This window comes from Cyprinodon tularosa, unplaced genomic scaffold (assembly GCF_016077235.1).
Source record: "Cyprinodon tularosa strain WSP-4 unplaced genomic scaffold, ASM1607723v1 ctg575, whole genome shotgun sequence".
NCBI classification, from domain to species: Eukaryota; Metazoa; Chordata; class Actinopteri; order Cyprinodontiformes; family Cyprinodontidae; genus Cyprinodon; species Cyprinodon tularosa.
Window position 1 is genome coordinate 431,612 of NW_024039313.1, and position 16,210 is coordinate 447,821.

General features: G+C 34.8%; 2 protein-coding genes across 2 annotated transcripts; both read left to right on the plus strand.

Annotated features, from left to right (window-relative positions):
* Positions 1-1,085: 1,085 nt before the first annotated feature.
* Positions 1,086-6,210, plus strand: sec13 (SEC13 homolog, nuclear pore and COPII coat complex component). Its single transcript, XM_038306203.1, has 9 exons — positions 1,086-1,224; positions 1,420-1,464; positions 2,041-2,156; positions 2,363-2,514; positions 3,480-3,613; positions 3,721-3,854; positions 4,470-4,590; positions 5,283-5,429; positions 5,560-6,210. The coding sequence occupies exons 1-9, from the start codon at positions 1,222-1,224 to the stop codon at positions 5,668-5,670; spliced, it is 963 nt and encodes a 320-aa protein (XP_038162131.1). The 5' UTR covers positions 1,086-1,221; the 3' UTR covers positions 5,671-6,210.
* Positions 6,211-6,695: 485 nt separating this feature from the next.
* Positions 6,696-15,987, plus strand: LOC119797220 (deoxyribonuclease-1-like). The gene is made up of 11 exons (XM_038306202.1): positions 6,696-7,095; positions 7,188-7,236; positions 8,894-8,980; positions 9,072-9,166; positions 9,398-9,475; positions 10,278-10,390; positions 11,227-11,339; positions 12,491-12,645; positions 13,979-14,075; positions 14,200-14,323; positions 14,784-15,987. The coding sequence occupies exons 3-11, from the start codon at positions 8,900-8,902 to the stop codon at positions 14,891-14,893; spliced, it is 966 nt and encodes a 321-aa protein (XP_038162130.1). The 5' UTR covers positions 6,696-7,095; positions 7,188-7,236; positions 8,894-8,899; the 3' UTR covers positions 14,894-15,987.
* Positions 15,988-16,210: the final 223 nt, after the last annotated feature.

Genomic DNA, 16,210 nt, shown 5'->3' on the forward strand with positions numbered 1-16,210 from the left:
TGAATGGGTGCTATATAAATACACAGAATAGAATAGAACTATGACAAAAAATGAGAAAAGACTCTGCCAATAATTATAGCAACTAACAAAAACAATACATTTAAATGCACAAAATTACTTAACTTGTTTCATAAAAGAAACATAAAGGATGCATAATATAATATAAAAGGATGTTAAACTGGATTATTCTATACCATTTAATACTTCAAAACTGATGGATAATGATCTAGAGTTATTGTCAACACAGAAATCAATTAACAGAATTAGATCTTATGTCCTGTTCTTCAAATTGTTGAGATTTGTGATGAACATTGATTATTCTCCTTGATGCAAATGGTATAGACTGGAACTGAATGACCTTTCCATTATAGTTAATGTATCCTACACTGCTTTTCAGAAGGAATTCAGAAGTAACGTCTTCAAACTTGGAAACAAAGTAGAGTGGGTTTTTTTTTTTACTTTTTTTTATTGACCATGACCTGGAGGACTGAGAATCTTCACCAGAATCAAAAGTGATACTTTTCTATTTGTCATAATCTGTAGAACACCCAACTTTTTGACACAGTACCCTAACATTTGGGGCCTCCACCCCTCTTTCTTCCCATCTACAACCTAACAAAGCATCAGTTATGATCATATTTTTTTAGCCTTTTTTCTCGCTCTCTTCTAAAAAAAATAGTTATGTTTATTAATGATATTCTTTGAAAACGTGCAAAGCATTGTTTATCTTTTAAAAACTAATAGCTTTAGCAGTTAAACTCACCTTCATAGTAGTGATTTAATGTAGAATATGCTTGCTAATTCAGAATTTACCTTATTGTATTGTTTTGACTATACTTTTGCAAAAACTGGATGAAATATAAAACAATTGACACATGATTATGAAATAAAAGTATATGATGAGCATTCAGGAATATGTAAAAACAAAGCACTGCATTTGTTTAAAATGGTTCTTTACACTACTAACACTTTGCTCCATGAATGTTCAGTATTATGAAAAATTTAAAAATACGTTTTACTTTTGCCAACAACAGTTCTGCTTTAATCTGGAATGCCTTGTCCTGTTTGGGGAACCATTTGTGGTAATTCTTTGTTCCTACCGGTAGGTAAAGAGGTCGGACTCGGTGGAAGCGGTACTTGTTGCCACGTCGGACTGTTTGGTCAACTGGCTAATTTAAAAGAGACTTGCTGAAAGATTTTTATAGGGATAAAACCACAGTCATGGTGAGTGTAATTTCTTTTAAACTCTAATGCTGGCCAGGTTGCTTCAGGTCAACTGTGATGTCTTTCATTCACCGTTAGCTGCTGACGTGCTCGCATAGAATTAGCAATTCGTTAGCATAGTGGCTAATGGCAGCCGACTAATCTGTCTGTGATTGGTACATAATTTGAATTTTTCGCACTGTTTTTGACTTTAAGGTATCCGTTATTAACACAGTGGACACCTCGCACGAGGACATGATCGTAAGTATTTCGGTTCTATTTTCCTTTTTATCTTATTCGCTGTTGTTCTGAACTGTTAGCCTTTAGTGGCTTATCATTAAAACCTTTTTTTATTTTACCATATTGATATGTCTGTCAGCCTTGATAAAATTACCCTGAAGTGTTTAAGATTGGCTAATCACTTATTAAAACTTTCATTTGCAAAATTTGGAAGTTTTTTTAGGTCCGTAGTTTGTAGAATGTATTTCTTTTTTGCTGTGCGTCTCTATGATTCTTATAGAGAAACAGGTTTTATCTTAATTATGGCTTTCAATTAAGTTTCAGCAAATAGCATGTTAATAATTTAAATATCATTGTATAATAACTTAATAATTATTTGATAACTAAATCAAATATTTTAATTGATTATTTCAGTAATAGATTTATGTAACCTCTATGCAAACAGAATTGTCTTTGAAAGTCCCATATCCTGAGCTTTAGCCCCATGTAACAAACATATTACTTCAGTTCATATTTTGAGGTTATTTCTTCAGATTCTTCCACTGATGTCAGAAAAATTCTGTAAAAGTTTAACATTACTGTTTCTGTTTGTTGCAGCATGATGCCCAGATGGATTATTATGGGACTCGTCTCGCCACATGCTCCTCTGATCGCACCGTCAAGATCTTTGATGTCAGGAATGGAGGACAAATCCTGGTGGCAGATCTCAGAGGGTAAGAAACATAACCAAATGCACTTAAACCATAATTAAATATTGTCATGTTCCCAATTAAAATTCTTAGTTATTCATAGGTTTTAATTTTACTTTGCAATGCCCAAAATGTTGCCTTTTTAATGATGAAATTTTCCATTCTGTTCACGTAAGTAGCTTTGTAAAACGAATGAACTCTTGTTCCATAACGCATGTTCTACTTTTTAGACATGAAGGCCCCGTGTGGCAGGTGGCGTGGGCTCACCCGATGTTTGGCAACATTCTGGCTTCCTGTTCTTACGACCGAAAAGTCATCATCTGGAAGGAGGAGAATGGAGCCTGGGATAAGATGTATGAGTACAATGGACACGAATCATCAGGTTGGTAGTGAACTGTGAAGAAGACTTAATTATCTGCACCCTTCTGCTTAGCTTGGTAGTGACAATTTTTTTCCTTGAATGAGTAACACATTCAACGACACAATGGTTTTGTTAGTTGCTACATTTAGTGGTAAATCTGTGGTCCCTGTATATGGATGCTGGAAGAGTTTACGTGATTTGTTTTTGGAGCTCTCATCACTCATTTTATTGGTCAGATGAAACAAAAACAGTCATCTAATTTATGTGGATGTTTCAAGGTTGTAATTACTGCCAAAGGTGTATTAAATCTGTATTAAGCATTAGCTGACGTTACTTGATTATGTGATGTTTTTTTTTTTTTTTTTTTCCTGTTTGTAGCAAAATTTCCCAAAATCTCAAATTAAGCCTCGGGTGTAGAACTCTGAGAAAAGAGTCATTGTCTTTTTAATAAGTGGAGAAAGTTTGATTTATTATATCAGTAGATTGTGCGCATATTCAACAGCAGACTTAAATTATCTGGTGATGAATTGGTTGTGAGAGAATATTTTCCAGTCCAAAGTAGGATTAGGCCGGCATGAAATTCTGATGGTATGATAACCTTATCATAAATATCACAGAACTATGATTACATCGCTACTACTAAAATGTCTGAAAAAAAAAAAAAGAAGAAGAAATTATTGCTTAATGGGGGCTGATCGTCAGCAGAGTCTCCGTAGTCATATCTCACTTTAATTATCAGTGGAAGCTGTTTTTAGATCACAAGTGTCATGTCAAAATTTTTCTCCATGGCAGCGTCTCACTTCCCTTCTAGTGTTCCTTCATGATTGTGAATTTTAGCCCCTAAATAAATCATTATGTGCAGAAAAAAGCAACCGAATTTAAAACAATTTCTGATCTGGTTCTGATCCTGATAAAACGGCTACCCAGCCCGTGCCAATTCAAAAGAAATTGACCATGTTCTTCTTTCTGCTTCCATGTGTCCACAGTGAACTCAGTTTGCTGGGGTCCATATGAGTTTGGGTTAATCCTGGCCTGTGGCAGCTCCGACGGGGCGATTTCTCTTCTGACATTTACTGGAGATCAGCAGTGGGATGTCAAGAAGATCAGCAATGCACACACTGTATGTTGCAAAGGCACATAAATCCCCCTGTTCTTATTGCTTTTACCTCTAGCTTTAGGGGTTGAGGGCTGTATTAATTGTGAAACTCTTGTTCATTTTTGCTATAGATTGGCTGTAATGCAGTGAGTTGGGCACCTGCTGTAATCCCAGGCAGTCTTATTGATCAACCATCGGGACAGAAGCCAAACTATGTCAAACGTTTTGTCTCCGGAGGCTGCGACAACCTGGTTAAACTCTGGAAGTAAGTCTGCATGGTCCAAATTGGCTGCATTTGATATTTAATGTGGGCTGTGCTTTGAGCATCCTTTGAAAACGTTTTGTTTTTTATGTTGACGTATATTTTTATTTTATTTACATATTTAAACAAAGGCTGGTATCATCTGCAAGACAAAAGATAAAAAAAAAAATGAAAGAACTGAAATCCTCTTTAAGATCTTACATTATCCTAAACAAACTGTCTAATGTTTGGGTTACTGCTTTCCCCAGTGACCCCCGAAGTACTTTTCCAACAGCCTTGAAAGAAGGATTATAGAAAAAAAAAATGTATAATGCTGGAGGATAATGAAGATGACTATAAACCTTTGAGCAGGAAAGTGTATCAAACATTTGTACTATTACCAAATGTTATTTGCAGTTATTAAAATTCATTTAACATGATGTGGTAGTGAATGTCCCACCAGTAGCCTTTAAAGTTCCTTTTAAGTTGGACTCTTATTACTTATTATTGTAATAGTAATGAGAGAAACTGTTTATTTGTAGAGTTACCTTGGACCCTCTATAAAAAAATTGACTCTTTATTTGATACCATCTTAAATGGTCAGTATATTATATTTTGAATGTTGCTTCCTCCCTGCAGAGAGGAGGATGGTCAGTGGAAGGAGGACCAGAAGCTGGAGGCGCACAGTGATTGGGTGAGAGATGTTGGCTGGGCTCCTTCCATCGGCCTTCCCACCAGCACCATTGCCAGCTGCTCCCAGGTACATTTTAAAAGAAAACCATTTTTTAAATATATTTTAATATGAGACTCTGTTTCAACAATGTGGTCTTTCTGATTGTTTATTTGGGAAAACGAAAGACTAAAGAAAAAACTTGCTCTTTCACTTTGGGCTCAATTTTTACCACTAGGTGGAGCCAGAGATTAGATTTCTCAACTTGATTATTCAATATATCAATATTATTAACATATAAACTGTGCTTTTTTATGGTGTACATTTTGAATTAGTTCTCTACCATTTTATCATGTAGCTGAAAACAATGATGTTAAAATACATTTTCAAGGGACTTTTTTCTATGATTGACTTCAGAATTAGAGCAGGGTGTGATTCTTTTAAATATAATTAAAGTTAAGGTATTAGCCCTGCGAGTTTTGATTAGTAGATAACAGACTGGTGACAATCTGCAACAGCTCCTTATCTCACAGAATATGGTTTAACACCAGATATTTTTCACCTGAAAAAAGGGCAAACCAACACTTTGATATAGGAGGTCATTGCTAAAGTTGTTTTCTTTTGTTTATTTAGGATCGTGGTAAATTAAACAGAATTATATTTAAATTCTGGCCTACAATTATCTAATTGTCATAGATATAGCCTACTTTAGGTAGGATATTAATATGCTTTGTAAGGATTAATCCTATTCTATTATTCCTAATTCTTTTTTCTACCTTCAGGACGGCCGTGTGTTTATTTGGACATGTGACGACCCTGCTGGTAACACCTGGACGGCCAAACTGCTCCACAAGTTCAATGATGTGGTTTGGCATGTCAGCTGGTCCATCACTGGAAATATCCTGGCAGTTTCTGGTGGAGACAACAAGGTAAAATCCAAAAAGTTTATTTGTCTACAAGCTATGATGAGCATCTCTGTGCAAATATAAATACGTTTTAAAAAGTATTTGAGGTGCTGATGTTGAATTAAACGGTTTTTATTTCCTTCTGTGTCTGTAGGTGACGCTGTGGAAGGAGTCCATGGACGGCCAGTGGGCGTGTATTAGTGATGTCAGCAAAGGCCAGGGCGCCGTATCTACCATCACAGACAGTCAGCAGAATGAGCAGTGACAATCAAACCTTTCAGTGATGAGCCCAGCTTGAAGAGATATGGATTTAGAAACCAATGGACTTTCAAAGCGACAACAAACGGTTGTCCAGAGTGATGGAGCTTGTTTTTCAGCCATGATTTAGAGTTGTCTTTTTCATCCCAATCACTCCAAGCTCAGTGTTTAGTTTCCCTTCCTTCTGACTGCCAGTACAAATGAAACTCCTGCTGCCCCTCTCCATGCGGCTGTTTTTAAGCATTCCATTTTCATCAGTGATAAACCATTTACCCACAGAGGAACAGCCTCCTTTAAGGCATCTGTCCATCCAGCACCACAATTCAGTTTAACAGATTCTTTTAGCTGAATAATCCAACGTTGCATCTCTGGCTGTGAACAGATTCCTCAGTATATTTTATTTTAAAACCTGCCTTAATCAGTTTTGACAGAAGTTAATATCTGAACTGGGTGCTTGATTACAAATGCAACTTCATTGAAAGCATTTTGGATGAAAACGTGAGTTTTTTCATATTTGATGTTAATAAATAACTTAATGCTAAAAGCCTCTTGTCTCTGTATTAATGTAATTATTTCTGGACCTAAGCATCGAATCCACTGGGTCTGAAGTAGGTCTGCAGTGTTTGTTCCTGCCATTTTCCTTAGTCCCAGACAGGAAGTGAAACGTGCCAGTGGAAGCCCTTCCCTGGAAATAAGATAAATAGTTGTGGTCGAGTTGTTACTGCAGCTTCTTTTTGTAGGTACGTTTCTCCTATTAGTTTAATGGTTTTTACTGTTTACTGTCTGCTTAAAAGATAAAGTTGCTTTTTTTAATTAAAACCTATTTTCCCAGAGTATCTAGCTTCAACAGCAACAGTATATGTTAAAATGAAAATAAACAACCAGAAGTGATACTGATGATTAACCTTTATTGAGCTTTCTATCTCACTATGTACTCACATTTAAGCAGAAAATGGACTTTGCTCTGATGGATTTAAGATTTCATAGATGACGTAAAAGAAGTGCTTGAGGTCAGTCTTATGTCCTGTTGGATTTGCAGCTGCTGTACTTCCTCTTCTTTAATCTGCCGTCTCATTTCTCCTTTACAGAACCGCACTGAATGAGAGAAATTTTTTTTAGCAAGGAAGTTGTAACTATTTGAAGAACCTCTCATGAGAATTTTTTCCTGTTCTCATGGGAAAATCAGACTAATAGTGTCAAAGAGGGACACAGTCTTTGGAGAAGAGAAGATAGTTCCTTCTTGGAAACTTTACAAACTGCACCTGTGGGATGAAACCAGGCCTCTGAAAACAACATGAGGATTTCTAGTATCAAACTTTTATCCCTTTGGTCTGTGATGCAGAAAAGCAGTTTCGCTTTAGACGCCCCTATAGAGTCAGGAACTGGCCTTTAAAGTGCTGATACATACTGCTGGGCGTGCTGAAGTTCACATGTATGTTAGTGTGGTTAGTAGCAACAGAGCCACTTCCTGCAGGTTTGACAGCTGCTCTCTTTCTGCAAACTAAAGCTTTGGTTTCTCTAAAGGCACATACCCTGCAGACTGCTTCTGAATTAGCTTATTTCATCTAAAAAGGTAAGAACTCTACTAGTAATTTCAATCCGTTTTTCCAGTATTGGATCGTAGCAGCAGGAATCTTTATTTCATCTTAATTTTAAAATCTGTAAAAAAAATGAAGCCATTTCTTTCATTGATTTTGGGTAGATTTTAGACAGCTCTTCCTCTTTTTTTTAAAGACAGATGTTTTCATGCAAAGCATTTCTGGCAGTTTAACTGTTTTTCTTATCTTCAGTTTTAGCAAACAGAGGAGTTATCAGTGAGTCACAGTTGGCAGTATATCAGTCACATGACCTAATGCTTTGACTTGATTAAATTGAAAACATTGTAAAAACTGCATTTGCCTATATGTTAAGAAATATTTAAATAATATTCTTACATCTAAAAAAAAAATTAAATCTTGGGTCACTTTTCACCTTTTCCCTTAGCCGTAGTTTGTCTTGATCAATATAGTCTAAAGGTTCTCTGACACCCATTCAAAGATCCCTTTGACTGCTTTTTCAGTCTAGAACAGTGCTGGGAAGATGAACAGACCATCAGTCTTGTGTCTGTGTATACCGTATATATATATATATATATATATATATATATATATATATATATATATATATATATATATATCTATCAGTGTTGAGCTCAGCGTTGAGATCAATGATGACATTCCTGGATTCTTGTCCCTCTTTTCAGTGTGATTTCCTGACCCTTATGTCTTCTGAGAGGTTTTTAGGCCTCCCTTTTGTTTCAATAATTGTTCTTTTGTTTTTTTTTAAGACCATACATAAAGAAGCGTTATTCCTCTGTTTAGTTGGGCAGTCCCATTTTAAATTTAAATAGAGCATAGAAATATTGCTGAAATATCTAAAGGAGATGCTTATTTCACATTTCCCCACTCGGACAAGCGTGTCAGATGATGGATGGATGGATGGCATATGTTAATACCTGTTCACATTGCTTAAAGTATTTATCACTGTGCTTAGGGTTAACCCAAACCCCATATTTATGGTTTATGCTGTAAGGAAAATGTGCAACACCAGACTTCATAGAGCAGACAAGGAAACAGCTGTTATTAAAGGAAGCTGGGCCTCTTGAACTCAGCAAACTGCCTCCATAGCTCAGAATTGATGCTTCTTGACAAGCTAAAAGTTCTCCATACAGTATTGAGAGCCCATTTTGTTCCATACATATATTTTCAAGTAGACTGACATTTCTGTATCATAATCTTGTTTTTATACTTATCCATCCATCATCTTCTGCCACTTAAGCATCAGGTTCACGGAGGGCTTTTTTTTTTTTTGGACTGTGGGAGGAAGCAGGGGTACCTGGAGAGAACATCCACACTCCATGCAGAAAGACAGTAGACAAGGAATCAAGCCCAGGACTTTCTTGTTGCAAGGAAACTGCACTACGGGGCAGCCCTGTGTTAGAAGTTATTACCGCTAGAGAAAACAAGGATGGTTTAAGTTTAGCAAATGGAAAGAGACTTCATCATGGTAACTTTTCCTTTTTGACTGTTTTTTTGACTGTGTGAAACAAGCAGCTACAATTCAACCACATAGCTTCCTCTATAGTTATATTGTTGCCACTCTCCTACTGCTTCAGAATTTTGTTTTTCTATACTTTTTTTTTTTTTTTTTTTTTACATGTTTTTCATATAATTTTTTTCCCACCCAAACAGGCCAAAATGAAAGTAGCAGCATTCAATGTAAGGAACTTGGGACGTCAGAAAGTCACAGACAAAATGGTTTCCCAGTACCTCACTGAGGTAAAGGTTATTTATTTTTAACATGTTAGTGATTTACATTATAGATAGAGTAGGAATTGTATATTGTTTAACTTGGTTCTGTTTTTCTCAGATTATATCCAAATACAGCGTGATCGTGATATTGGAGGTGGTTGATAAAAGCGGCAAAGCCATGGAGAAGTTACTTAAAAAACTCAATAGTACCTCGTAAGTGTAAAGTACAACTACAGAAGAGTCATTTTCTGCCTCACATGTCTTTGTAGTTAGTATGTTAATAGAAGTGTCAGCATGGCTGCAGGCTTTTAGGTTAAAAAGAAGATTAGATAGTTGCTAATATAACATTAAAGGAAGTATCCTGGTTTTTAAAAAAAGATAAATCAGAGACTTAAATGTTGTACCTTAAATGAATGTGTTTTTGTTTTGCATCTCTTCCATCAGCGATCATCCCTATGAAATGATCAGCAGCTCCTGTCTGGGAAGAAACACCTACAAGGAGCAGTTTGTGTGTTTCTACAGGTGGATAGATTTTTACTACAAACAGTGCATACATCATTAGTCATTCAAGTCTAAAATAAACAAATGTGTCACACGTATTTGTGTTAAACATTGAAAGACAATAAAACCTGTCATGGCAACTGAAGAACTTAGAAAGTGAATCTTCCAAGAACAAGAAAAAAGACTACTTTTTTATAAGTGAAGATAGTGTTTACATAATGAATGCACATCTTGACATATTTAATGCCAGTCATCTTATCACCGGATGGATCTGTACTCTAAAATATTAACCTTCAAGGGGAGTGGTTCGGGCATTGTGCTTGGCTTCCAGAGGTTCTGAGTTCCAGCCCCACTCCCACTGACCGCCACTCTGGCCCCCTTAGAAGGACCCTTAACCCCACACTGCTCCCCGGGCAGCGCACAGTGGCAGCCCACTGCTCCCCAAGGGGATGGGTTAAGGGTAGAGGTGAATTTTTTCCTGGTGTGAGGTTATATAAAAATAGAAACTGAATTGCACTGCTCTAATCATTAACCCAACACTTTCCATCTAATATAGTTCAAATTATTTTTATTATTAAAATGGTAACAAGGCAACAACTAACCAAATAGTCTTCCAAGACTACTTTCCAGCTGATAGACCACGAACACCAACATTTGACAATACCAGGCTGAAAACATCACTTGTTCGGATAATCTTAATTTCGCTGCACATTCAGATAGTAGGCTCAAAATTTAAAGTAAACAACATGAAAGCATTGACCTATGCTGCCTTGTATCTTGTTCATAAAACATAAACTAACTTTATTTTATCACTGTGTTGCAGATCAGACGAGGTTAAGCTTACAGATCAATATCAGTATGAGGATAATCAGGTTGGCGATGAAGATGCTTTTGCCAGAGAGCCCTTCATCCTGCGCTTCCGCTGTCCTTCCACAGGTTGGTGCTGTTTGATCTTAAAATAACTTCAGTTCACACCACACAAGCTCCAAATAATGAAATAGTAATACAGTGATAAGGGGAATAAACATTTTATTGGAAGTCTGTTTTAACGAGAAATCAAACGACATAAAGAAGTTATCATTGGACACACAGGCATTAGAGTTTCACCAAAGAAGTTATTTGAAAGAAAAGTTGTATGGGTGAAAATGAAGGTGTGTTTATGATTTTAACCCTAAAATAAAGCCATTACTTATTATAGTTTCATTTAAGGTTTTAAAGTGTTTTTCATCCAGAATTTTTAGATGTTATATCAATATATAAGAAAAATCCCAGTTTAAATCTCTAGCATCATTAAAACATGCTCCCAGCACTATTTCACTGCAGTCAAAATCCTGAGGCTTATCTGTCTGCAATATTTGCTTTATTCAAACATCTAAGAGATCTGCGGAAAATATTCTTCGAATTACTTCCTTAAAAGTCCTGTTTGTACAGTGATGGAGCACCACAGAGAGCAGTTACTCTTTCTACAGCTGTGCGACAGAAAAAGTTTAATCCCATTTTAGTCCCATTGTATAAAATTTATATTTATCTGTCAGTTCATTTTTTCATTCATCCAGCAATCCATCGCAGTTTTTGATGAGTAAATATTTTAAGGCCCATGTAGACATATATACTATAAACTAAAAGAAATTTTGATATTACATGTGCAGCCACCTCTTTTGCTGTATAATGCCTTTTAATTTGCTATAACTCTAAACAATTAGTTTCTGGTCACATCTATGGTATTTATATATTTTGTAGTGTTTATTATTGGCTTTTATTTCCACTTTCAGTTGTAAAAGACCTGGTCCTGATACCTGTCCATACCAAGCCAGACGACTCACTGAAGGAACTCGATGAGCTGTATGACGTGGTGAAAGCAGTCAGAAGGAAGTGGAAAACAGACGTAAGCTGTTAGAATTTTTAAAAATGTATGACTTAAAATCTCTACGTAAAATTTAAGGTGTAAAATTTAAAGGTTTTTTTAACTTCAGAAGTTTCCTATTTAACTGATTCAATTTCTAAACCAGTGTTTCCCAACCTTTTTTGACTTGTGTACCCCTTTGGGCATTTTGCCTACCATGAATCCCCTTCTCAGTCACACGTATTGATAATTATCCAAAGGTTTTAAGTAAAAAATGTTTTACTTAATCTTTGAATTTGAGCATTTAATTCTCAGGAATTTAAAACTACATACATATGTTGTCTGGAATTTAGTAAAGAATTAAAAATAAATACAAAATCAAATCATATTATGAAACTTTGTTTATAAAACTGGAGCTCCTCTGAGTAACTCCCTTATAATCACATTTAAACTTGATGAATCGGGAACAAAAATTATAGCCAGGCTGACTTTATTAGTATAACTTTGTTTTCATTAAGACATCTTAACTGCTTTGATGAGCTCCAATAGATCATTGGGAAAAACATTTGATCCCAGACTGTTCTTTACTTCCAGCCTGTTCCTCTGCTTGGTTTTTGATGTGTGTCACAGCTGAAGATGAACTCAAACAGATAATAAAAACATACTTTTTGTGTTGATCAGGGTTTTTTATTTTTCAATTGGGTCCTCAAAATTCAAAACTGATCCCAGCCTTATTTTATTTCACTACCTCACAAATAAAGTATTTTAATATACCCCTTGCAATGCACTCTTGGACCACTGGGGGTACGTGTACCCCCTGTTGGGAGTCACTTTCACTGTTCAATTTCAACCATGTTATTCAGTTTAGTCTTGTTAAACATTTGTAGGCAATAAAAGGTGCTGAATTATGTGTTTCTGAGCTCATCCTTACAGTATGTTTGAATAAAACTTTGATCTTTACTTCAAAGATAAGTCATTTTTCGTTAGTTAAAAAAGTAGTAGCTGCTCAGTTGGCTTTTATTTGATGCCTAAAGTAATTGTTAAATCTCCCAAACATAGCAGGACACTACCACATTTTCAGGATTGAAGCAGTGGTTTATAATCCAGATTTACAGTTTTACTTAAGACCTCTGACAAAATTCGAACCTCCAAATACTTGTGCGGTTTTGACTCATACTTTATGTCTCTTTCAGAACATTATGATACTGGGAGACTTCAATGCAGATGGTCGATATCTCTCTAAGAAAAAGAAGGAATCAATCCGAATCTCCTCTGATCCTTTCTTTTGGTTGATAGATGATGATGTTGACACAACGACTAGTAATTATAATGACCACACCTATGACAGGTTAGACCCATGTGACGGCATGTTTTAAGTACATTTATCTTCTGCATTAAGGAAAATAATTATTTTATTTTAGTATTTATTTAAATAGATATAGAACAACTGATTGCTACTTTTAACTGTAAGGAATTAATAACTCAGGACAAAATAATAATGTTTTGAAGTTAGATGAATGAATTCCAAATGTTACAATATATTATATAAATCCATCTCTCTGTCAGAGCTTTTTCAATTGCTGCCCCAGAATTGTGGAATGAGTTCCCTTCCTCATTAGACAATCCTCTTCACTGTCTACTTTTAAAAAGCCATCTTAAAACCTATTTTAATTCTTTGGCTTGAGACTCTATCTGTTTTTGACTTTGTGGTTTCTTTTATTGTGTATTTGTTTTACTAAATTTATTTTATTGCATCTGTTTTGTTCCTTTAAACTTCTATGTTGTTTTCATACATTTTTAACTTTACTTGGTATCTACAGCACTTTGTCCCAGCTGTGGTTGTTTTAAAGAGCTTTATTAATAAAGTTTAGTTCACTTGTCATCCAAACATGCATTACTCTATGAACATGTTTCTACTGAACATGGTATATTTCAGTAGTTGAAATGTATTTATGTAGCCATCTCCTATAAAGAGTGAATTTCAATCAACTTCTTTAGACATTTTCTTCAGTTTGTAAAGGTTTAAAAAAAAAATTTGTTTTTTTTCTGAGCAGCCAAATCCAGCCAGTTTGCAGTGCTTTAAATGCTAATAATTACCTTAAATTCTATTTTTTCATTATTTTTTTTAAACTGACCTCTGTGTTTGGGTTCATGTTCATTGGTCCTGTTTTAATTATTATAATACTGGTGCAAACTTAGCTCACATCATCACTCCTCCACCACTATGCTAAATAGTTACTGAGAAGTCTTGGAACTGACTGAATGTTGCTTTACCAGACTTATGATTTGTTCAGAAAAAAAGAAAAAAATGGCATGCTTCTAATCTAATAAAGTCATTTGTTTATTGCTTTGAATGGATTAAGTTAATAGGAAAACAGATTGTCCTTCAATGTTTTCTTGCTTGTTAGTTTAGCCAAGACAAGCAGCTTTGGAAATGCTGAAGGTGCTATTTGTAAAAGGATCCTAGTGAGCTCCAGATTAGCTAGCACCTTGTCTTTATGCCTTCAAGTCAGATCTAGAAGAGTGTGAACTTTGGTTTTCTTTTCCAAGACTCAACCTGCATAGTCCACATCTATTGCCCTGTTTAAAATTCTACTGAATAATAGTACAAGTAAATCACTTTGCTGATTTCTTTGAAACCACATCAGTTAAATACATCATGATGAATCTTCTGTAAACAGGATTGTGGTGTATGGAGAAAAAATGCTAGATGCCATCCTTCCTGAATCCGCCAAATCCTTCAACTTCCAGGAGGAGTTTGGCCTGACTGATGAAGAGGTGATTATCATTAGCATTAAATAGTAAAAGCTGTTTAAGTTGTGCATTAGAAAAATTTAGTTAAAACAATTTCTGGGACAGAAAAAAATCGATCATTTATAATCTTACTGTTTTACTCTTCAAGGCTGAAAGCATCAGTGATCATTATCCTGTGGAGGTGGAGCTTGAGAGTGTCCAAACAAAGCAGAGGAAGCAGGCTTTGCCCCGAACAAGAAAAACATCCACTAAAGGAAAAACTCCACAGAAAGGTAACCTTCACCTTATAGATTGCCATGAACTATTTTGAAATTGCTTTTTTGTCAGAAATTGGTCAGAATTCATTGTATTACAATTTGATAAGTTTGTGTAGATTAGTGTTTCCATGATCAAAATTGTTGCATTAAGTATCATAAACTCACTCAATTCAATTCAAAGAATGTTATTAATCTCCAAGGGGGAAATTGAAATGCATGATAAAATACATTAATGAGATTAAATTAAACACAAATAGACCTCAAATAAAATTTTCTGCACTGATTTCCATATTTCTGCAAGCCAATTTTTCATATTCTTTATTTATAAAAATAAATAAATAAATAATAGCCATGATGTAGTTTTGGTTTCGTTTTACTACATATACTGGTTTGTGTTGGGCAGTCTCCTAAAAGCACAATAAAGATATTAGAATTTCTGTTGAGAAAAAAACTCCGTTTTCATTTCAACCAACAGGAATTAAGAAGAGGACAAAGCCCTGTGGATCCAAGAGTAAAAGTTCAGCAGGAAAAAAGAGAAAAGGACGACCAGTGACATCCAACAGCCCAACAAAAAGGAGACGTTAAGCTATCTTCTCTAGTCATCCGCTGATGTGCTGTTTAAAAGTTTTGATGAAATCTCCTTGCCTGTTTAATAATCAGATAAACACAAAAAGATTTTATAGCCTCAAAATAATTCTTTTTTGATCATTTCAGTTAAATAAGCCTTTAAAGGGAGCATTTGGTCCAGAAGTATGGGCCCTTTTAACACTCTGTAGTCCAATAACTTATTACCTCCAAACTTTATGTATTTTTGCTGGTTATTGCTTTGTGTTTATTGCTCACAGTTGTGTAATTTATATTTAAGGCTTGTATTTGATTAAATATAAAATAACAAAACACTTCACTAAATGAATCGATAGACTGGTAAGTAAATCGAGCAGAATTATAGGTCAGGTTGTCTTGAAAGCATCCCTGAACTTTGAAAAATGGATTATCTATTCAAGATGCAAATTTTAAAACATAGAAACATAGAAATTAGCACCTTAAACTCAGTAATCAGGTACTGTTAAAACAGAAATTGGTAAAGCTTTTATAAAGAATGATTAACACATAAAAATATTTACATATACATTTGTCTTGACTCAATCATATTAATATGTTTCACAGGATGTCCGTATTTTCTATTACAAAATAAAATAAATAAATAAATAAAACAAGTTTTTTCTACTTTAAATTATTTTTGGACATTTCAGATTTTAAGTTGCTGGATTTTTTTTCTATATGTTCTTAGAAAGCAGTTGTTTGATTTAGCATTTAGTTCTAAAGTAGGTTTGATTAAAGTTACAAATACAGTCATGGAAAACTATCCATAATATATGTGAAATACTCTTTGACTTTTCAAAAATGTGTGAAATTTGTATTTTTTTCAATATGAGATTAAACTTACTGAATTTGATTGTTGTATTTAGCAACAAAACTTTTATAGTTGTTCTATTTTTAAAAAATGTTGTTTTTCTCTATAGCTTTATAGTGCTCAAGACAGAAACATTACCACTGGTCCATCGATAAATAAACCGGTCAGTCATTGGATAATCTGACTATTCAATGGATTTTACCACTACACATATCTCTTATTCTTTGTTCAATGTTATTTTCTAGGAATTCTTTTTTTTTTTTTTTTTTTTGTAGTTTAAAAAAAAAAATGTTTTGTTATCAATTAAAAGAATAATGTTGAATAAAAAAGAAAAGGGAAAACATCTGAGAGGAAAGCACAAGCTGAGGCTGAAGAGCACAACATGTTCCCTTTGTTTGGATACCATTAGGCATACTTCAAAAGGTATATATGTTCCCACCTCATCACATAACTAGTTCAAGCCAGAAAACCCATAAACATCCCTTCAC

What these genes read in the sequence shown, in the direction of transcription:
- LOC119797220 (XM_038306202.1), top strand. Translation starts at nt 8,900, where the DNA reads ATGAAAGTAGCAGCATTCAATGTAAGGAACTTGGGACGTCAGAAAGTC. An exon ending in TTTCCCAGTACCTCACTGAG is followed by an intron (nt 8,981 to 9,071) that starts GTAAAGGTTATT and finishes TGTTTTTCTCAG; the next exon opens with ATTATATCCAAATACAGCGT. An exon ending in AAAAAACTCAATAGTACCTC is followed by an intron (nt 9,167 to 9,397) that starts GTAAGTGTAAAG and finishes CTCTTCCATCAG; the next exon opens with CGATCATCCCTATGAAATGA.
- sec13 (XM_038306203.1), top strand. An exon ending in CTGGTGGCAGATCTCAGAGG is followed by an intron (nt 2,157 to 2,362) that starts GTAAGAAACATA and finishes TCTACTTTTTAG; the next exon opens with ACATGAAGGCCCCGTGTGGC. An exon ending in TTTCTGGTGGAGACAACAAG is followed by an intron (nt 5,430 to 5,559) that starts GTAAAATCCAAA and finishes CTGTGTCTGTAG; the next exon opens with GTGACGCTGTGGAAGGAGTC.